The sequence below is a fragment of the Copadichromis virginalis genome, linkage group LG13, assembly GCF_057382275.1.
Source record: "Copadichromis virginalis isolate Kocher_CV1m ecotype Utaka linkage group LG13, C_Virginalis_male_GT1.1, whole genome shotgun sequence".
NCBI classification, from domain to species: Eukaryota; Metazoa; Chordata; class Actinopteri; order Cichliformes; family Cichlidae; genus Copadichromis; species Copadichromis virginalis.
This window is the reverse complement of record NC_140630.1, coordinates 5,901,659-5,923,604: the sequence shown is the minus strand read 5'-3', so window position 1 is coordinate 5,923,604 and position 21,946 is coordinate 5,901,659. Positions and strand designations below refer to the sequence as shown.

The following is a 21,946-nucleotide window of genomic DNA, read 5'->3' as shown; positions in this document are numbered from 1 at the left end:
ATTTGAATGCAGTTACACATCTATATTTCTTTCGTTTTCCTTTTTTCATTTTGTTTTTCTTTTCTTTTTTTCAATTGTGTAAATATCAGTGGGAAACTGTCTCGGTATTTAAAGAAAAAGGTCCACATATAAAGTCTAATACAGTGCATCATCTTTTAGATCAAATAAAATTGTAACTGAACATTGGTCAGTGCAATTTTTTAATGTTATAAAAAATGACATTTATTCTTTCTTTTTTTACATTTTTGGTCAAAATCTCTTTTGATTTTGAATTCATTCTTCGTTAACCTAATTGTGACTTAACTTCTAGGAAAATAAGCGAGGATTCCTTGGATACATCTTTCTTTCTGAAATTAAAAAGAATGGAAAAAATGAATACAGACCAACATAATATTTAAAATAAGTTAAATAAAACATCAGTAGCTCAACAAAAGGCTTAAAAGTCTTTAAAAAAAATCACACAGCTTATATTTTAAATAACTTCATATATATATATATATATATATATATTTTTTTTTTTTTTACACATTTAATGTATTAATTTAATATATGTATTGTATTATGTCACCAACCTTGGATTTTCTATGTCATCAATTGTCTCAGGCAACTTCACATTCAGTGTTTCTGGAAGAAGCAGAGCCACTAGGCCAGAAATAATGGCTAAAGAGCAGAGGATGATCTGAGGAAGAAGAGTCCACACATCCTCCAGCAGCAGGATGAGTGGAGCAATTGATACTCCCAGACGACTCACGAAACTAGTATAGCCCAAACCATTCTGCCTGATAAGACAGAAAATAAGTCAGAGGAAGTGAAACCTCTGTAACCCTGCTGAAGGCAGACGAGTTTATAGACCTTAGGTGATCTTTACTCAAATAATAATTAACATCCAATGCCGGAATAATGCATAATAATCCTACCAAATAAAAAATAACTGGCATGGGTCAAGGGATTGGAAGTAAGTGAATCACTGACCTGGTCACGGTAGGGTAAAGCTCAGTGGTGTAGAGGAAGATGGTTGTAAATGAAGCTTCTGAAAGGCCTTTTCCAAGTGTGGCAACAATGGCACGCACGTGCCACAGATCTAAAGAAAAAAAAAAGGAAATAAATAAATAATCATTTACATTTAGTTACTGTGAAACAAAAGGGAAAACTGATCACTGCAGTATAAGCTGCAGTATTTATTCTACAGCAGTGGTCTGGTAATCTAAGGATATAACATCTGTAAATAAAAGTGGAGCATGGTTTTAAAGTCTTACCAAAAAAGTGCCCTAAAAACCTGCATTCTTTCTAATGGCCAGCAGAAGGCTTTTGTGAAAAAGAAATCAAGTAGTGATTGCTTGTAAGTTATTACTTGACTAAAAACTTAAGTGATGACTAAACAGTCTCAGTCACAAAAATCTTTAAAAAAGTCTAATTTACAGTAAAAAAAAAAAGATAGTAATACTTCAGGTAATGGCTACATTGTGATTGACAGGTACCATTAAATACAATTTCGATGCCAAAACTAGCATACAAATTAATATCATAGTAAATGAACAATGTATGCTGGGAAAAAAACAGGCTAGCAGAAACTAGCAAGCTTGGTTAGCCGGGTCCTGTATGTGTGGAGTTTACATGTTCTCCCTCCCGCTGTGTGGATTCTCTTTGTGTACTCAGGGCAAATCCCAGAGCTTAAAGACAAGCATTTCAGATTAATTAGTGACTCTAAATTGGCCATAGATGTGAGTGTAAGTCAAAGGTTATCATTCTTCGTGTGTTAGCCCTGCGATAGACTGGTGACCTGTCCAAGGTCTACCCCCCTTCTCCCAAATATGACAACAGGGATACGCTCCAGCCCTGCGATGACCCTAAACTGGATGTGTTTTCAAAAAACAGAATGGATGGATGGCTGGATGGACAAATAGATGGATGTATATCTTCACAAAATGCCAACAGGCAAAACTCCCAACTCAAGCCTTCAAATCAGTGATCCACAAACGACTGGCTGTAAAAACTGCATACACAAGAAAAACTGCATTCTTCCTCTTCCTGTAAAAGAGAGCACATTAAAATCTCACGGTATGATTTTATTGTGCTCTCTTTTACAGTGACCCTGTTTGGGTGAATGAATGCACCTGAAGTGAGAAGTTATTGGTTTCACAAAGATACCTCTGCTAATAAAATGAGTGCACTTTAGTTTTCACAGTATTACAAATAAACAAACCAGCCTGCAGTCTGTGCGGTTACAAAACTTCTGGAAAACAGGTAACAAAAAGCTCTCAGTGACCTTTGGGAATAAAGATGTTTATCCCGATGCAGATCCCGGTCAGTAGCAGCGTGCCTGATTGGCATTTCCTTCGTCCAATGATGTTGAGAAAACAATAAATTGTGAGCTTGGCAGGAACTTCAATGGCTCCATAGATAAAGTGTGTGAGGTACATATTCAAACCAAACCCAGTGATGTTCAAGCTGATTCCATAGTATGTTGAGGCGACTCCATACCTGCAGAATATAAAAAAGTATTTTTATAAAACCTACAGCATTCAAAATTCAACTATTGAAAAGAGATTTCTGATTAATTCAAAATCTCAGAGTAGTAGATAGAGGTAGTTTATGATTTATATAATTGTTGTTGGTATTGTCTTCATGCTGATACACACCAAACAATTCCAAGTAAAAAAGTTAACCATCTCATTCTCGGTGTTTTGACTAGGTGGAAGTACGTATAGTTTTTTGCCTGGTTTTCCTGGACTTCTATGTTGGAAAGAGTCTGTAGAAAAACAGAAATAATAAGCAGTTAAACATGGATATTGATTTCTGGGCTAAATCGAAATTTTTTTTTTGTTGCTATTTTAATATGTTGGTTCGAAACAGGTCTCTCTTGTAAATGATACACAGAGTCTCAATGTTTTGTCCTTCAGAATGCTGAGGCACAAAACTCATATTGTATTGTATTGAAGAAGGTGATGAAACAGGAGGAATGACTGCAGTTTTAAGCGGTCTTTCAAGAAAAGTTCATTCAAGAACTCTGGAGTTTCACAAAGTGTGGACTAAGGCTGATGTCACTGTTTCAAGAGCCACAATCCACATCAAACCACCCCTGAACCAGAGACAAAGTCAGAAACATGTAACTTAGGCTAAGGAGAAAAAGAATTGAATTGTTGATCATTGATAAAAAGTCCATTGAACATCAAAGTTAAAGAGTGTGGATGAAGAGTGCACAGTATCCAAAGTGTGTGAAGTCCAATGTGAAGTTTCTGCTGTCTGTGATGATTATACAACTGTCTACCAAGAGATTTCAGAGCATTTCTTTAGTCTGCTCACAAGCTTTGTACAGATCCTGAATCTCTTTTCCAGTAGGAGCTGGCGCCTTCTCACAGTGCAAAACTTTTTGCTTGATTAACCCATGCAACTTAACTTATGTACTTAAGTAGAATTGTCAGGTATCTGTACTTTACTTGAGCAGTTTTTTTCTGACAACTTTTTACTTTTACTCCCTACATTTTTAAACGATTATCTTTACTTTCGACTCATTTTCTTACATTTTCAAAATGGGCTTGTTAGTTTTGGTTTGACGTATTTGAGGGAAGTTATAAACGAAGCCCAGCCTTACCTCTAGTTTTTCTCTGGAAAGTTTTTGTCTTCTGTTGATGTTTGCACATTTGTCAAGATAAAACTGGGCCCTTTCCACTTTACCATTTGCTAAAAGCCAGCGAGCAGATTCAGGAATCCACCTACAATTATAATCATACAAAATAATCAACCATTAATTACAACGATTATAAGTCAGATGTGGGAAATACACTTCCAAAAAATGTCATGAATTAATGTTGTTATGAATAAAAAACATCTGTTTTGTTCCCCTGCTGTTGTACTTCACTTACCACCAGGTTAGAACTGCGAATCCTAACGGGGCTGTAACTGTCATGGTCAACGTCCGCCAGTCAGTGAGAAGAAAGGCCATCCCAGCCAGCAGCATGTAACCTACAGACCAGGCCAGGCTGCCAATCACCCCAATAGTTGACCTATGACTTATGTCAGCCCACTCAATGGCTGAAAGGTATGAAAAGTACCAAAATGAATGATTATTAGTTTATTGTTAATTATGAATTTTAAACCTACAACAACTGATTTTAGGGGCGCAACATGTGATGTGTTAACATTTTTTGAAGGCAAAAAAGTCATTTACTGAGAACTATTGAGATGATGCTGATTCCTGTCAGTGAAAATCCAGTGAAAAATCTCAGCACTGCAAACAGTATGTAGGAGTTTGCAAATGTGCTGGAGAAGCCGAACACGATCGACAAAATGTAAGAGACCAGAAGCATGGTTTTTCTCCCATACCTGGAAACAGCACAGGAAGTACATTTTCCCATAACAACCTACAAAGGCCTCAAAGGGGTTTCACAAATGTAAAAGTACAGTCATGTTTTTTAAGTGTGGTTTTGACCAAAGAATTATCACAACTATTATTCCTTGTGCACGATAAATTGAACAATGGAAAAACAAATGCATATCCAGCATAAAGTGAACTGCCTTACTTATCACAGAAGAATCCAAAAGCTAGGGCTCCGATCATAACTCCAACGAAGAATATTGTGTTTGTGGTTTTTGTCAGGCTCTTTTTATCACAGACAAGGTTCCACTGGGAAAGAAACCCACAGAGGAAAGCATCATTTAATTTGATCCATTTAGGTACTAGTTTCTTCTATTCAGGCCAATGTAAGGGTCAATATTTTTTTAAATAAAATTTGAATTTCATGACAGTCAATTTATGTCACACACATCTGTGCATGTTTTTTGTTTTTTGCAATATTAGTTTTTAGTCGTACACCATTTTTACTGTACCTCTGTGGCCAGCGTGGAAATGAAGGTGGAATTGTCATAAACCCATCCACTCTGACACCAAACTGTGGGCAGGTCAGTGCGGTTGGAGTTGTTGGATAAAAGCTGAAACTGAGGCTCTGCGAACATCTCACAGGATTTCGGCTCCCCATCTTCTCGTACAGGAAGGCTGACAGTCAGTTTCTGCTCCTGAGTTAAATTTCTGAAGAGTTCTTCTGAAGACTTCTCCAGCGTGCTAATGTCACAGTGGTGAGGGGGCACAGCAGCAATGAAGTTATTTAGTAAGAAGTGACAGGGGAGAACCATCCGCGAGGTGCACAGCAGGATGAGGATGGCGATTTGGAAACGCCCAAACCCATCGATTTCCTCGAGGATGGTCTCAAACTTCATCTTTGCTCTGCTTATGACTGCAAAAGTAAGAGGTTTAGAGTTAGTTTAAAATGTCAGAAAGTTAAAGATGTGAACATGTATCAATACAAAGACTGAGATTACTCACCTGCATAAAAAGCTGCATAGGGTGCATGCACTCGAGCTGCAATGTCCTCTTCTGAGTTCTCTGCCCCCTTTTATATGATAGGGTTGGATTTAAGCTCTTCAGAAATTTGCCTGGCAAACTGACTTGATCATTAACTTCAGGGTGACCTTTGAACATCATTACATTGCAAAATATGTCAAAGTCCAAGTTGGTACTCCAAGTTACACATTGGAGAAGCTAGTACAAATGTCAAATGCCCCTTAACCCTCCTGCTACATGAATGTAAGGACAATAAAATTTAAATAATGCAAACCGCAAAACCAAGCAAACAAATGATCTCCATAAAAATTTATAAATTATAACTGTTGGCTAAATTTGACAATCTGTATTTATTAACTGAGCAAGTGTTTTGTTTTAGTCATCTGAAACTGATTGAAGTCATGCTCAAGTACAATGGGTATTCGTTACGGTAGTGACCATATTTGGACACTAGGTGGTGGTGTAGCCTCTTCTTATAAAGATAAATTAAACTCAGCATGCTACAGCAGGTGAAATGACAGGATTAACACACTGAATAAGTAATAAGCTAGTTTGTCTTCCGTATTTAACATTATTTTCTCATAATTTCAGAGTGTCTAGTGCACTGGTCAAACGCACAGGACATAAAAAGGAAAAAAAGGGATACAAGTCCTTTTGGACTTTGTTTGCGGTTCACTATTTTGTTAATCAAGCATTAAACAGAATAAACCAGCAGCCCACACTAAAAGCAATTAATGTGACTGATACACAGCAGCAAGAGTTGTAAGAAAGCAAAGAGTCTCTACGATACTATATAAAAGTCCTCAAGCAAACCCTTTTAAAAGGGAAAAAAAATCGCAGAAATAAAGGGTTGGCACAAATGTCACGTGCAAAAAAAACGTCAACAGCTCATTCTGGACAGTGGGTGACGGATTGACCGTGAATATATAGTAACTAGAGATGGACCGATCCGATATTACGTATCGGTATCGGTCCGATACTGACCTAAATGACTGGATCGGATATCGGAGAAAAATAAAAAATGTAATCCGATCCATTAAATATCACGAAAGCACCTCACAAAACTTGCAACACGCCGTAACTCACCTCAGAACGTTAGCACGTCGGAGCAGTATGCATCACGTGATAGAGCGGCTGTGGCATGCGGGACCTGTGGTCTGGATAGCATTTGGAGCTTCGCTAGCAACCTGGCATTTCATCTCCGACAAAGTTATCCCCGAGAGAAGTAAAGCAAGTGTGTAAGTCCATCTCTGAATGTTTGTAAAGCATTCCTGCATTAAGCTTAACGAGCGACTGCCTCTCGCTCTCCGGCTGCTACTTCAATCGTGAAACTGCTTAAATGATCAGCTGATCGGCTTTTCTGTCGCGAGTCCGTCTTTGTTTTTGGCCCACTTTGCACCAGAAAGAGGAAACCAGCGGCTGAACAACAGCAGCACGTTTAAGCTTGATAAGCTGTTGTTAGAATGTATTTAATATTACTTTCTACACCAGGATCTTTTTCTACGTAGCTGACGCTGGTAACTGTGCAGGGGCGGATCTAGCAAAGTTTAGCCAGGGGGGCCGATAGGGCATTAACAGGGAAAAGGGGGCACAAAGACATACTTTTCTTTCTTATTCTCATTTAAAATGTCTAGCTTTTAATAAATAATTATCTGACACACAAAGTTTTAATTTGATGTAAAATGAATAGAAGTCAATTACTGTATATAGTGACTATTAAGTCTAATATATATACCCTAGTAAGCTATAGTACTTTTTCCTTTGGGAAGGTACCATCTGTGCAGTCTGCAATTTTGTTGAAGAAAGATGTTGAATCTATTTAATATTTCTTGAAAAATAATTGATTTCTGTGCATTTTTTTTCACACTGCATCAAATTAAGGTTGATTACGTCGATTAAGCATCATGAGGTGGCGCGTGAGGGGTGGTTCCCTATTTTTTATTTATTTATTTTTGTTGTTGCTGGGAGTTGGAACCCTATTAGTTAGGTTGCTTAATATTTACGCTAAGTACTCTTTAAAATACCAGAATAGGGAGGATGGTGTAGGTCTAAGTTTATTAGATTGATCAGTATTGCTGAACTATTAAATATTTTTTTTGTACACAGGTATAACAGAATAGCTTTAGTGTAGTTGTTGTTTTAAACTTGAGTATGAACTTGCAGACTTGCAAAATGCAGCAAGATATTTTAAAAAACAGTTTTGTTGATTAAAAAACACTATATCGGATTCATATCGGTATCGGCAGATATCCAAATTTATGATATCGGTATCGGTATCAGACATAAAAAAGTGGTATCGTGCCATCTCTAATAGTAACTGTATCCGCACAAAACTGGAAAAATAAGGCCCTTAAAAACTTTTATTATCTTACATTCTTTCTGTGTGTAAACGACTGTTGATTAAATGCATCTATACTGAAACTGGAGAAATATGTCCCTTTGGTTTCAATTTAACAGGTAAACCTTGTTATCAGTGCATTTCACTTCAACCCATTTCAAAGGATGAATTAGAGTGGAAACTGTGAGCCGGGCCTGCTCGGATCACTTCTGAAAGAATGGTCAAAAATTCCCATAAACACACACTTAAACCCTGTGGAAAGCCTTCCCAGAAGAGCTGAATGTCAGGAGATCCTGAAGCCTCAGAACATGAAGAAAGGAAAATATTTACATTTCATTTTAACATCATTTGTTATTTAATATTTTTTATCGCTTTGTTCTAAAATTCAGAAATTGGAAAAAAAAAAACAAGAAAAAGTCAATTAATTTATATATTTTTAATGTTTCCTAGTTAAGACAATACCAAAACTTAAACACACTGTTTTGAATAATCATACATGTTCATTTATTTTAAAGAACATGTGAAGATTTGTGTCAACTCAGAGAGGAAAGCTTTCTGAATGTATATACACGGAGAAGTGCTTTCTAAATGACAATCTTTTATTTTTTACATAAAGTTCAATATTGAGTACACATACAGACAAATACACACATGAAAAGCATCTAAGCAGTCAAAGAGAGAAGCGTTCTCATGAGAAAGCTGATGTTTACCCTGCGGAAGCTATACAGTCTGCACCGTCTGTGGCTTTCACTTAAACACACACACTGACGGATGAAACGTCTCCCCGGCCATATGTCTGTGTGCTTCCCCTACGCACAGGAAGTGCCCTCGAGGGCGCCGAGAGGTTAATGACGCCACACTTTTCATTTCTGAATATAAAGATGAATAAGTAATAATAGTATTAAATTAACTAAAACTCAGCATTTAAATTGTGACAATTTACTTAGAAGACAGAGCTTTGTATTGAGCGCCTCTTTGGGCCATCGAAACCACAAAACCACAACTTTGCTATTCTGGTTTATTCTGTCTGCTGAGACACTGCCATTTTTGGCCAAAGGCATTTATTTTCATTGCTTGAGCTCGGCGACATACAGCAGACAGATGTGGTTGTGCAGTAATTGGTGCACATAATAAAGCACTTAGTAGTTAAAGAGCAAGATATTTCTGTAAGGAACTAGTAGACACCATCTGCTACAATAAGCAGCTTTATTTATACAGCACAGCTCTTCAACAAGTTAGTTCAAAGGTCTTTACAAACACAGGGGTGGCAAAAAAGCCAGAAACAATATTAACTGCTTTAGCGTAGTGTTGGGCCAACTCATTGTACCAGAACAGAGTCAGTGCACCCTAGCAGGTGTCTGAACTCAGCTGGACAGATGAACATCAATATTCTAAAAGGTTTACAGTGGAGGTGGAGTGCTTTCTCTAACAAGTCACTCCAAAATGTCACATTATTGTTGAATTTGGGTGAGATCTGGTAACTGTAATTATATTATTCACACCATTTTTTAAACCATTCACTTTGGTAAATGGTAAATGGTAAATGGCCTGTATTTATATAGCGCTTTTCTAGTCCCTAAGGACCCCAAAGCGCTTTACACAACCTGTCATCCACCCATTCACACACACATTCACACACTGTTCACTTTCTCCCATGGGGCTTAAAAAAGAATCATAAAGTAAAGGTTATCGCTCATAACAACTTTGTATTATTTGCAAAGGATCCATTATTTTTCCTTATACTTGTTGTTTGCCACCTGTCTGTAGGTGGAGCAGCAACCTCTAGTGCTGAAAAGCTATGAAACTCTAATATAAAAGTACCTTTTAATGTTGGCAGTAATCCATTCGTTTTTTATATTGAAGCTATTCTGCTTATTCTCAGCTTCATATTTTAATTCTTGGAATCCACTACAGTTGATTTGAATAAATCCCAGTTTAGAAATGAAGCATTTTTATGTTATACTTGGCCATGATGCAGTCCTTCAGCTCATTTTGCATGAAATAAGCCATTTTTGCTACCCTCCCTTTAAATCAACTTTCTTCTGATTGGCTCTCCCTTGCAAATAGAAGGTGTGAAGAGCATGTAGGCAGGGTTTTCTGTGCTCAAAGCCAGAGCTGTGTCTGGTGAAAGTGAGGCTGATCTGGACAGCACACCACCTGCGGGCCCCGACCTCCGACCCCAGCTAGGTAGATCTCTCCTGCACGTTGTCCACCACCCCAGGCCGAGCACATCTTTCCAACGCTTCAACCTCCGGCTCCAGCTGGGCAGGACCTGCTGGCTCTTCAACCTCTGAGCAGGTGAATGCACAGGTGGTGGGGGTGGAAGTTGTTCAGCTGAGCTCCTCCAGGGAACAGGCACGGGTGCAGGCTCTTGCCGGGCACTAGCTGCTCCCACCCACGGAGTGTGTACAGGTGCAGAGGGAGGCTGTGCCTTGGGTGCCCTCACCCTGGGAACCGGCACAGGTGTCAGAGTAGACCAGACCTCAGCCACTCGCACACATTTGGGAGACGCCGGTGGGGATGGCCGCGGTGGCGGCCAGGACCTGATCTTAGCTGCCAGATCCTCAATCACCTGCATCTGGTGCTCGGTCCGCTTCTGCGGCTCCTCCTGGTGAGGGTGTGCCACAGCTGCCTGTTCCTTCTGCATGGCCTCTAGGTCAGCCAACATTTCAGCCAATCTTGGGTTTTGTCACCACTGTAATAAATCCACGGCAGACCTGACCAAGTTTCCATGATTTTCAGCATGGCAGCAGTCGAACGCACACAGGAACAGCAACACAAATTCAGGACCTAATACAGACTTTAAAGCCGCGCTGCAGACCACGCTCTGCCACACACTGCCTTGTAGTTGTTTTGCCTCAGCCAAACAGTTAAGTTGTGGTTTACATCCTTGTCTGTCCACCTATGATGCAGTATACATATGTAGTCAGTAGTGGCCAAAAACTCACCTTTGATTACCATATTGCATTTACTTCATCAATGAATCCAAGTGAACATTTATCCTAGATTAGCACTGCGGGGTCTTTACCTTACTGGTAAGTGGTGCTATAGGAATAAAACTGAACAGATCTAAAGAAATTGTTCCTGACATTTGGGTTTGTTAGAACAGGACGGCTGGGTGACCACAGCCCTTTCAACACAGGGCTGACAGAACTTTTCCTCCATATATTAAAAAATACAATACCCAAAATAAAACATTAAAATAAAAATACATCAAGGCAGATTACTATACTAAAAATAAAGATAAAAGTACATTTATTGGGTTTGTTTTGTCAAACTTTGCTACTCAAAGACAATGAGGAGCAAAGCACAATTAAAAGTGCTTGTTCTGATGGCAACTTTAAACTGTAAATAGTAGCTAAGTGTCCACACTTGGGGTTTTGTGTTTTCTAAACATTGTGAGGACGCTTAAACTCCATGGTTCCAGGACATCTTTTTTCTCTGCTGCCATTTACACAACTACATTCACGCCTCAAAATATCTTAAAAGTGTATTTTGTGACCCAGAAAGAGTAATATTACAACTAAGTAGCTGCCGCCATTGTTGGAATTCAACTTTTGCGAGATCCCGCAAAAGTTTTGCGAGATCCCGAGTTAGTTTTGCGAGATCCCGAGTTAGTTTTGCGAGATCCCGAGTTAGTTTTGCGAGATCCCGCAAAACTTTTGCGAGATCCCGAGTTAGTTTTGCGAGATCCCGCAAAACTTTTGCGAGATCCCGAGTTAGTTTTGCGAGATCTCGCAAAACTTTTGCGAGATCCCGAGTTAGTTTTGCGAGATCTCGCAAAACTTTTGCGAGATCCCGAGTTAGTTTTGCGAGATCTCGCAAAAGTCCGTCTTAATTTTTTTTTCTCCCATGTCCCCTGTGGGGCTCCGTAATAAAGCAATAAAGAGGACTGAAAAACAGGGACAATGAAAAGATAAGGGAAGAGTAAAAAAAACACCATTTCGGTCAGGCTAAAGTTTGGTGATGTATTTTAATGATCCAATCTGTTTGATTGCAACAGATTTCTAGAACAAAATAAAAGCCTGAATCTTACCGTAGCCTTGTATCATCTGTTGTTAGACTGCAGCACAGTGTAAAACTAAGAAATTACTTTACAGTCTCATTTTATGGTAATTCCTCTGTAAAATCACAACTCAACACTATTGTTTCCTACTTCTGAGGTACTTGTCTAAGTAAGAAACAGAAGAAAAACTTTTTCTTAAATCTCTCACCAATTATTTCTTTATTTACAGTGTGTGAAGGATGTGTTACAAATGTAGCGTTTTTATGTTTATTAATAGGGAATTACCCCTGACCGCTTTGCCACCCTGTCCCATCAAAAGGCTTATTTTTGTCGCCTTTCCTGATCAGGCAAACTGGGCTCTGCTGGGGTCAAACAGTAGAATGATTAAATAATCATTGCATAAGCTCTTTGTCTTTGTGCTTCCCAGATCAGAACAGTTCCTGAAAACAAAATTCTAGACTGGAAATGGTTTGATTTGGCCAAGCATTGTATGAATGCTGAGTAACTGTATTCCCACAGAAAACAGATTGTCAGAACTTATGTGATGTCAGATAGCCATTGTCTTACTATGTCACAGTAAAAAATAGCTGGGTTCCAGTGTAGCAAACATTGCTGATTATTAATAAAGAATTAATTGTTTTGAATAGCCATTTCCCCGAATGGGGAGGAGGGAGAGATAATAAAATTACACAGAAAGCTGAGACTTCTCACTTCAACAAATATCTGCTGTTAGTCAGTTTTACTGTTTTACTTACCATCAAGGCAAAAGGTTTTGGCAATGGCACAAATTTTGTGTTTCATTTTACTGCTTCAGTTTTTATTTGGTTTATATTTGTTGATGACATTCACACAATGCTAGCATCACAGGATAAACAGAGAAATGTCACCAGCATCGCTAAGGGGTCAAATTTCGCTAGCTGACTGGTCAGGTCCCACCCCCAGGTGTGTGTAGCTGTACTGAGCAGGGATTTTTCCTCAGCAACGTTTGCTGGACAAGGATTTGGGTAAAGTAAATGTTTATTGGATATTTATATGGTCTGAAGTCAGAAACAGTTAAATAAATAAAAATTTTCAGACACCGTTTTGAGAGAGATAATGAAGTTCATATAAACACTGAATTCTTTGGAAAGTATTCGATTGTGTTGATGTTTGGCTGTTTTTGTGTGCAGCCAAGATTTTCAGTCTCATCTTTGGTCAGCTCAGCTTTTCTTGTACTGCATCTCAACTATTATCTAGAATTGTGGCATGGTTAAAATCACTTGCTAATAATGACAATTCTCATATAAGCACTTTTCCAGTAACGCTGTTCTGAGTACCGACATTGTTCCTTATATTTCTATCACAAAGACAGGTGCTAATAGCAGCAAAAAGTAGCACTGACCTGGTACCAAAACTGCCTGTGCCAAAGTCAAAGGAAAAATGGACATCTGTGAATATAGGAGGGGCTAGCACAAGATAACTGACCTATTATCAGCATATGCCCCCAGCATATTCTACCTGCTATGACTATTACTTCAGTGTATGCTAGTAATGCAATGTAAACTTTGGCCTGTTGAAATGTTGCCAGTATGTGATACCCTGATGGAAACTTCCAGTCATGCAGAATGGAAATCAGACACCAAGCTCCTCTTAAAGGAACTACGTGTCTTTTAAGTACATTTTGTCGTCTTTAATTTTTACTTGGGATTTAGCAGAAAGCAGTTCCAAAGTATTACTGTCCAAGCATTGGACACATGCTCCTCCAGGGAGCCTATGTGTGCACAGCAGAATTTATTCTCTCCACTATATTTACACCAGAGCAATCTCTGCTGTAGAGATAGCAGAGATCCTTAAACTATAATTTCAGCATCCTTTAAAGGAACAGTCTAAAGAGCTTGGAAAGAAAAGCATCTGGACTTCTTTGAGTTACTTGAAGACGTTTCACCTCTCATCCGAGAAGCTTCTTCAGTTCTAAGGGTCAAATGGTGGAGTGTCCCAGATTCAAACCCAGTGGGAGTTTCCCCCCAAAGAGGGACAAAAGGACCCCCTGATGATCCTCTACCTAATCACATGAGCCAAGGTGTGAAAGCGGGTGTGGGTCACAATCAGCCAGGGTTTCTGGTGAGCTCATTGTGAAACCTAGCCCCACCCTATCATGTGATTTCCTGAGGTCAGATGGCCCAGGATGTGAGTGGGCGTTAAGGCGTCTGGGAAGGGATCTCAAAACTGGATTATAGATGGCAGACAGTTGGTGTCGTAAACCAGCGCCTCTATTCAAAGATGGTCGCTCACAGTGGACGTAAATGGCTTCTTTCACTCTCTTTCAAACCACACCCGCTTTCACACCTTGGCTCATGTGATTAGGTAGAGGATCATCAGGGGGTCCTTTGTCCCTCTTTGGGGGGAAACTCCCACTGGGTTTAAATCTGGGACTCTCCACCATTTGACCTTAGAACTGAAGAAGCTTCTCGGATGAGAGGTGAAACGTCTTCAAGTAACTTAAAGAAGTCCAGACGCTTTTCTTTCCAAGCTCCTTAGACTACGATGACCTGGATGACTGAGAACCTTCACAGACTTTAAAGGAACATATAATGAGAAAATTAATTCTAACCGCTGTTGGGATCCAGTAACTTGGTTGTCAAAACAAGATGTAAGGTATACCACGACTCTCTTTCTATCTCTCTCATGTTATAATCTAAAAGTGCTCTCTGATTTTAACATGGGAAAGTGCCTGTTTGTTTACAGCGTGATTCGAGCTATACTGGGGGGGGTCAGTCCCAGCTGAAGCAACGCAGTGTCTTGGGACTGAATCGGAAAAAAACAAACTGTTCCTGGATCAGCTTGTTGGAAAACAAGCTGAGTCCCCACTGCATTAGGCTAATATAAGAGTGGACAGAGAAAGGTTTTGACAGAAAAAAATGACTGAGTCAGGTCACACCCTTACAAAAGTTAGTTTCCTCTTTTTATCAGCTTATCTGTTGACGCTTCTCATAAGTAAAATAACTTGTTTTTGAGGGTAATATGAAGCTTTGAGAAGCTCATAATATTATTAGCAAATATTGATTTGATCCGAATAATAAATAAATATATATAAATTACTGACAGATGAATGGTAAAAATGGTAAATGGCCTGTATTTGTATAGCGCTTTACTAGTCCCTAAGGACCCCAAAGCGCTTTACACAACCAGTCATCCACCCATTTACACACACTGGTGATGGCAAGCTACATTGTAGCCACAGCCACCCTGGGGCGCACTGACAGAGGCGAGGCTGCCGGACACTGGCGCCACCGGGCCCTCTGACCACCACCAGTAGGCAACAGGTGAAGGACACAACGACCGAGACTGTCCAAGCCGGCGCTCGAACCCGCAACCTTCCGATTACAAGGCGAACTCCCAACTCTTAAGCCACGATCGCCCAATCTTTGAATCTATTTCATATCAACTCACCTAAATGACAAAATATATCAGCTGAGACTGAAGAAGTCACTTGGATGATGACGAAACATTTCTCCCACTGAAAACGCTACGTCCAGATGAAGCGAATCAACTTTTGGAGATATCATGGCTTGGTGCATTAACTCCACTGGTTGCAAACTGAGTCACAGTGAGTTTAAAACCTTACTAAACACTTTTCTGGTGTGATACAAACTACAGATTGACAAGTTGGTACTGTATGAGCATGCACACCAAGAATGCAGTGCTTGGCTCAACGGTCCCAGTTTGGTTGCAGTAAAAGTTAATCAAGACATTAAGCTCAAATCTTTGTTTAGGTAAAAAGAAAAAAGATCTACTAGCGCTGCTATCAACCCATATTTTTAATGTTGTAAAGCATTCAGTGAAACTTCCGAGTTTCAGCCTTTTACTTTTACTTTTTCTGGATGTTCAAAAGAAATTTCAAACCAGTCCGTTGCAAAAAAAGATCAAATTTAACTCCCCGTGTAATTAACTAACACATATTTGGAGTTAAGCTTTAGGTAAGGTTTTCAAATAATTTTTTCCCCAAGAAAATATATTGTTTAAAATGGTGAGCTGGCATTTAATGACCCCAAGTCGGTTACCTTGCACCGAAAAATAGGAGAATTTTAGTGATTGATGCTTGAATTAATGCTGGTTTCACTTGAGTTGATGAACAGCCATGCCCAGACAATGCAAGTAGCACCTCCTGGCTTCCAGCAAACCTGACAGGTGATGATTCATCTCTTCAGATAACACCTTTCCACAACCCCAGAGTCAAGTGGGTTGGTGTTATTCATTTCCCATGGTGTTCCAGGCAGTTCACTGCCAGAAAAGCATGGCATGCAGCTTTAACTGAAGCTATTTTTGATGCACGTAATAAAAGCCACAGCCCTTCAAGGCATGGTGGCATAGATAAAGGGACTTGTTGACTGTGTTGAAAATGTGGTTTGCCAGAACAAGCAATGTAGTGCCTGCCATTTGTCCTTCTTCATCTCTCTCTCATTGGCTGCTCACTTGTTTCTGCTTGTGCTACTTTTCCAGACACTTTTTAATATAGATTTGGAGACCCATCTCACTTGTACACCCATTATATCATGCTAATGTGGTAAGAAATATGCTGTTTGGTGTCTTCAAAATAAAAGCCTCATCCTGGTTTGATAATCTAATTTATTATAGTCAAGCAGCATTACATTTTTGTTTTTTCACCAGTATGACTAAAAGTGATTAATTGTAGTAAAGCTAAAAGAATAAAGTGATACCATAGATATGAAAGTGAACTCAACAGACCAGTGGCAGACTGCCATCTGAATCACTGGGTCTGGTGGCCTGAGATTCATATTAACCTGTTGTTAACATTTAACTTGTCCAACTTGTCCAAAAAAAGCAAGAATGAGATACTCTCTTGCTCATCTGCCTACAGGCTTTCTGCTTTTGTGGCAGTATCTGTGGTGCACCGTAGTGCACACCAAACATGCACTTTAGTGCATGTATGCAGCCTTGCGGTACAAGCCATACATACCAGCTTCTCGTGCAGTAAATTTTAGTTTGCCACATGAAATGGGCAGAGTGAGAGATGCACAAAGCTGCAACCTGATGCTGAATACTTTACCTGATTTACATTGTTTCAACCTAAACTTATATTAAGTGTGTCTGTGTGTGCATGTGTGATTTAACTTTGCTTACCTGCTGAATATAGATATTCATTTTACCTTTGTAGCCTCTGATTAAATGGAATGATCCTTTTCAAAAAGTGCTGAAAGACACCACAAAAACTCTTGTTGTAGAGAAAGTCGGACACGCTTTTACTTTTTAAAAATTATATTAAATTATATCACTACATTGACAAGAGGAGTTGCCCTCAGCTGGCCAGTGGGCCAATGGGTCAACTGGTCCTACAAGCACTGACAGCAGCTCATTCATCCATTTTTATTGCTGACACTGTATTACCCAATCAAATCTCTTAACGCAAACACCCCACCCCTACCTTCGTTGTGTAGAACAGAGTTTAGTGTGAAAGAAGTGGTGAAAAGGTGGAACTGAAAAGATAAGAGATAAAAAGAAAGTAAAAATAAATGCAGCACAAGGTGTCAAGTTAACTGACATGTTACCTGAGATTGTTGCTAGCACCAGCAGTGGAAAAGTGCAGGAGGAGGGGCCACGACCGCAACCCTAGAGACGAAGAGACGGAGGAGTTTGACCTGCTTTGACCTTGAGCCACTGCTAAAGTGTAGTTTTTAATTGTCACATGATGCAGTGCAGTGCAACTGAACTAACCCAACACCACCAGGACTTGTTAAGTCCAGTAGAAGAACTATTTTGAGATGAACTTTTTTCTTTTTTTTAAGTCAGCCTCAGCTGGTCATTACAGGAATTGCTGTTTCTTGACACTTCCTTCTACTCATTTTTCAATCCACAAAGTTTGGCAGTTTAAGAACATCATGATTGATAATTACATTAATTACAATAAATTCTGTACCGTGACACGCATATTTCACAGGCAGCTGTCTAATAATTTAACACAAACAACAACAAAACAATTCCAAAATGTTAGGCACTAGTAGAGAAATGATACTAAGTATGGAAGTGTATATAATTTGGAAAAGATTTGGTGCCATATTAAATGTTCTGCAGAAAGCACTGGATAAAGACTTACATTGGAAACCTGAAATAAGAGGAAGCTGGTTGGTCTGCGTCGCCGGTTCCGCCCATTTTTACCTCCACCGTGTTTTCCTGGCTCCCTACCTGAAGGAAACAAAACACTCTGAATCAGCATGGAACAAAGGGATGCAAGATGTGTGTGTTGTTTACCTGCAGTCCTCTCTGAATGGCCCATGCATGCATTTGTATGGCCAAAAAGTTTGGGTTCCTGTCTTGATGCAAAGGAAGGAAGAGGTACAAAACATTAAAAGTTGAATGTATTTTGGCTGATAAGCCATCAGGATGTGCTGGCATAACACTTTACAAGAGCCTCTGCCGTCAGCTCCCATTGCTTTAATGACTGGGAAAAATTCTGTCATCATTTGTTTGAATTATGGGAAAACACTGAGCTAAATAAATGCAACAGGAATACTCCAAAGACTTTTGTTTGGTAATGGTTGTTTAAGTATATAATCTGCTTGCGAATCAGATTATCCTGTGGAGTTCATGTAAAAAAGATGGACATAGCTAGCAGGTTTGAAAAGAGAGGCCAACATGGAAATTTCCCCAAACCTGCAAACTCAGTGAGATCCCACTTCTTAATTACTTCCCCAATGAGGTGTTGTCTCAGTTATTTGCACTATCAGATTATGTCTGGTTATTGAAGCCTTAGAGGGTACAGCAGAAACATTCAGTCAAGGCTCAAAAAACTCGCATCACCACAAGCGTGACATGTGAATCATACATCTGCGTCAGATCTATACCATAACCAGAACCCCATTTTAACCCTACACCACAACCTTCTACATAATCTTATGTGCACCTCCCAAGAAATGTAACTACATGGTTGACACAACGACTTGAATGGTGCGGAATATATGTATTCATAGCTGCTATAGTCAGCTGCTGTGTAGGTGTAGCACTTAGAGGAAGCTGAATATGTGGTGGTGTTTGTCTCATCCTACCTGAAAAACTTCCATTACTTGTGGCTTTGTGGTTTAGTTTATCCTCAGCATTGTGACCTGAATGTGGCAGAACCACTCTCACCAGGGAAGCAAAAATGTGGCGAGACAATAAGTCTATAATTGCCTTTCTGTACCCGTTTTGGTCTGTTTGTGTGGATCTCTCAGTATTTCCCAGTCAAATAGAGGATGTGCGTCATAATGCAGCATAAAAACACAGCAACAAAAGCACAACAACAAAGGTAAAGCTTTGAAAAAGGCTTTCCATGCAACAGGAAAGCAGATCAGACTGTCATCAAAAGGTTTTTAATAGCATGTGGAACATTAATGGTGGAAAGTATGCCCATCTTGAGTTTGCATTTAAAATCAGGTGGAACAAAGCCAAGTATATTAAAATGATAAAGTACAATTCATTACAGTTCATTTGTTAAACTGTACAGACAGATAGAAAACAAAAGACACAAAAAACACCAGCTGTCTTAATGAAACTGGGCCACCACATTCCTCCACAACAGGCAAACTGGTGTTCTGGTGATGGTGATGTTCACTTTGTTTCTGTTTTGATAATTGTGGTGCTGGTGTACAGCACGGTCAGTCTTCTACATTTGTGCTGACGTTAATGCCCGAGAAGGTTTAAAACTCTGCAGAGTTACTGATTTTGGTGACTTTTACTTACTATGCACATTCACACTCCGGGACCTCACTTTGTAACTTCGGTCTGTCACTTCACGCCTGAGATTCCTAAATGCTTCCACCTTACAATGTAAGTCCCAGATCTTCTATTGGTGAGTTTCAATCTAGTGATTCAAGATCACTAGATTGAAACTCAGTCAGATCACAGCATATACTTCAACAATCCATACATTTTCTGATGTTTATCTGGGTATGGGTCGCGGGGCAACACTTTAAACAGCCACGTACTCCAGCTATTTTGGTGAGACATTGAGGCGTTCCCAAGCAATCTCAGAGAGATAATCTGTCCAGCATGTCCTGGGTCTACCCTGAGGCGTACTTTCAGTTGAACATACCTAAGACACCCTTACCTAGGAAGCGCCTGGGAAACACCCTAGGCATCCCAGACAGATACCTAAATCACCTCAACAGCCCCTCCCAAATTACCAAATTCCTTGTCCTATGTTTAAGGGAGAAATGCGGTGAGGAAAAGGATTAATATCCCTTTTTTTAACGATACCATTCATTGGCCATGCAAGTAAAGTTTCTGCAACAGCACAAAGAAAGCTGCCAGGTGCTCCTAGTGTAGGATTAGAGTTTTTCCTTTAATTTTTCACCTGGTGTGTGTTGCCTCAGCTTGGCCAAAAGTTAGAGTTAAGTAGGAGTTAAGACGACTTTGTCTCAAACAGAACACTTTTTTAAAAAAAAACTTTTATGCAAATGTTAGTATTGTGTAATTATTGATTTCAAAGTGTGTGTGTGTGTGTGTGTGTGTGTGTGTGTGTGTGTGTGTGTGTGTGTGTGTTTTTAACAGGAACAGCAGTCTTGTTATTTATTTATTTTAAGTAAATGTTAATAGTCAGACGATTAATCATTTTCATGAGGTAATCACATGGAAAACAGTCTGCAAATATTAAGATTGAGTAGAAACACTTACTTTTAAGCTAACCTGAACTATGACAACAGAACGCTTAATTCCAAACTTTAACATTAGACTAAACCTGAATCCCCAAAACAAACTGAAACCCGCAGATTTACCTTGTAACATTTCTCCTTTGATCCCGTGCTCACAAAGATGGTGCTGCAAGAGTACACACAGCGAGCGAGGAAGACGGAGGGACCAGCAGCACAGAACAGGCTGTTACAGAATGTTCTTCAATTAAAATGTTTGAAACTGCTAAATGGTCTTGAACTGAGCACTCGATTGGCTCCAGACCAACTCAAACACAAGAATACACACGTGAGCGCGCACAAAGTTGCTTGTGCAAACTCAAATCATCTGGTAAACAGTCCCGCCTGCCACAGTAACATTTTAACAAGGATGAGTACACTACATGATAAAAGTACACCAGCTTTGAAAAATGTGACACAGCTGGCTGTCAACCAGACGTGGAATGTAAGCAACTTTATTTAATGTGGTGGGTATTTACAATGCAGTTTTAATGTGCAAAACACACCATTATTTATAGTTTTGGAGCTTTACTTGTTTTTAGATGAAGTGAACATTAATTCCACATTATAATCTTTCAACTGATCTGAGAGGATGATGTTTAAATATGTCAGGTTGAAGTTCAGCAAAGCTGTGCCACATGTACCTCTGTGACATGTCATATTTTTGAACCGTTAAATACATTTGAGATGGTTTTCACTAGCTGGGACCACATCCTCATTTTAGGTTTGACAGCATTTCTAGTGGACAATGGCAGATGGCTTGAGCATGAGTTGAGGCTGTGGTTTGGGGAAGGCCTCAGAGGGGACTGGCAGCGTCTACTGGGCCGGGCAGATCCCCATGTACTAATGAGAAGTGAATATATTAAAAAAGTGAGGTAGGGTGGGGCATGAAAATGAGAGCAGCTTGTTGTGCCAAGGAGGGGGACACATATAGACAGTTCTCTGTCTACAGGAAAAAGCCATTTGCCTGCACTGTCCTTATGATACAGTTGAATAGCATATGATTTGTTTGGGGTTTTTTTGTTTTTTGTTTTTTTATTTAGGACAGTTCTGATTTCTATTACTTTTCAAACATTATGACAGTCAAAAGGAATATTCTTCAAAAAAAGAAATTCAGACATAACTATGTGTTATCCTCAGTTATCTGACTTGACACCACAGGTCAGCCCACAGCAGCAGTGCTCCAAGCTTCAGACTCAGACATTCTGAACCACACCAGCGTAAGGGAGTGCTTTAACAGTCATTAGCAGGATGTGGTTAAGGGATAAGGGTAAGGGATATTGTCATGTCTATTTTTGCTGAGGTCATGGTGGTTTGAATGTTTTGTAAAAACCGGTATGTGATAGATATCTAGAGAATACATCAAAAATAATTACATCGAAAAGGTAGGTTTTATCTAAAAAGATGTTTAACTGGGGGGGATCACATTTTTATCATGTACTCCAACAAAAACAAAAAAGATGATTCAGTTGGTGAAGAATGTCAAACTTATCTATATCACACGTACTAGGTTTCAGCTTCTGTTAACTATTTATAGATGTAAGCTTGTCACTTTTTTTAGGTACACCTCTTCAACTGCAAATATCTAACCAGCCAATCATATG

General features: G+C 39.4%; 1 protein-coding gene and 1 long non-coding RNA gene across 2 annotated transcripts; both read right to left on the bottom strand.

The window, feature by feature from the left end:
- Positions 1–187: 187 nt before the first annotated feature.
- On the bottom strand, positions 188–6,304 carry LOC146695121 (solute carrier family 22 member 7-like). Its single transcript, XM_085477022.1, has 11 exons — positions 5,321–6,304; positions 4,828–5,231; positions 4,521–4,624; positions 4,169–4,323; positions 3,864–4,032; positions 3,593–3,713; positions 2,640–2,749; positions 2,267–2,481; positions 973–1,081; positions 573–779; positions 188–347 (listed from the first exon to the last, which is right to left on the bottom strand). The coding sequence occupies exons 2-11, from the start codon at positions 5,212–5,214 to the stop codon at positions 284–286; spliced, it is 1,641 nt and encodes a 546-aa protein (XP_085333148.1). The 5' UTR covers positions 5,215–5,231; positions 5,321–6,304; the 3' UTR covers positions 188–283.
- A 7,920-nt stretch (positions 6,305–14,224) lies between these two features.
- Positions 14,225–20,594, bottom strand: LOC146695120 (uncharacterized). Its single transcript, XR_014923451.1, has 4 exons — positions 20,430–20,594; positions 17,774–17,862; positions 17,229–17,289; positions 14,225–16,873 (listed from the first exon to the last, which is right to left on the bottom strand). It is a non-coding gene; the product is annotated as an uncharacterized LOC146695120 (long non-coding RNA).
- Positions 20,595–21,946: the final 1,352 nt, after the last annotated feature.

Coding starts and splice junctions, on each gene's coding strand:
- LOC146695121 (XM_085477022.1), bottom strand. CDS start 5,214: ATGAAGTTTGAGACCATCCTCGAGGAAATCGATGGGTTTGGGCGTTTC. Junction 4,625..4,827: donor TTTCCACGCTGGCCACAGAG/GTACAGTAAAAA, acceptor TTTCTTTCCCAG/TGGAACCTTGTCTGTGATAA. Junction 348..572: donor GATGACATAGAAAATCCAAG/GTTGGTGACATA, acceptor TTTTAATTTCAG/AAAGAAAGATGTATCCAAGG.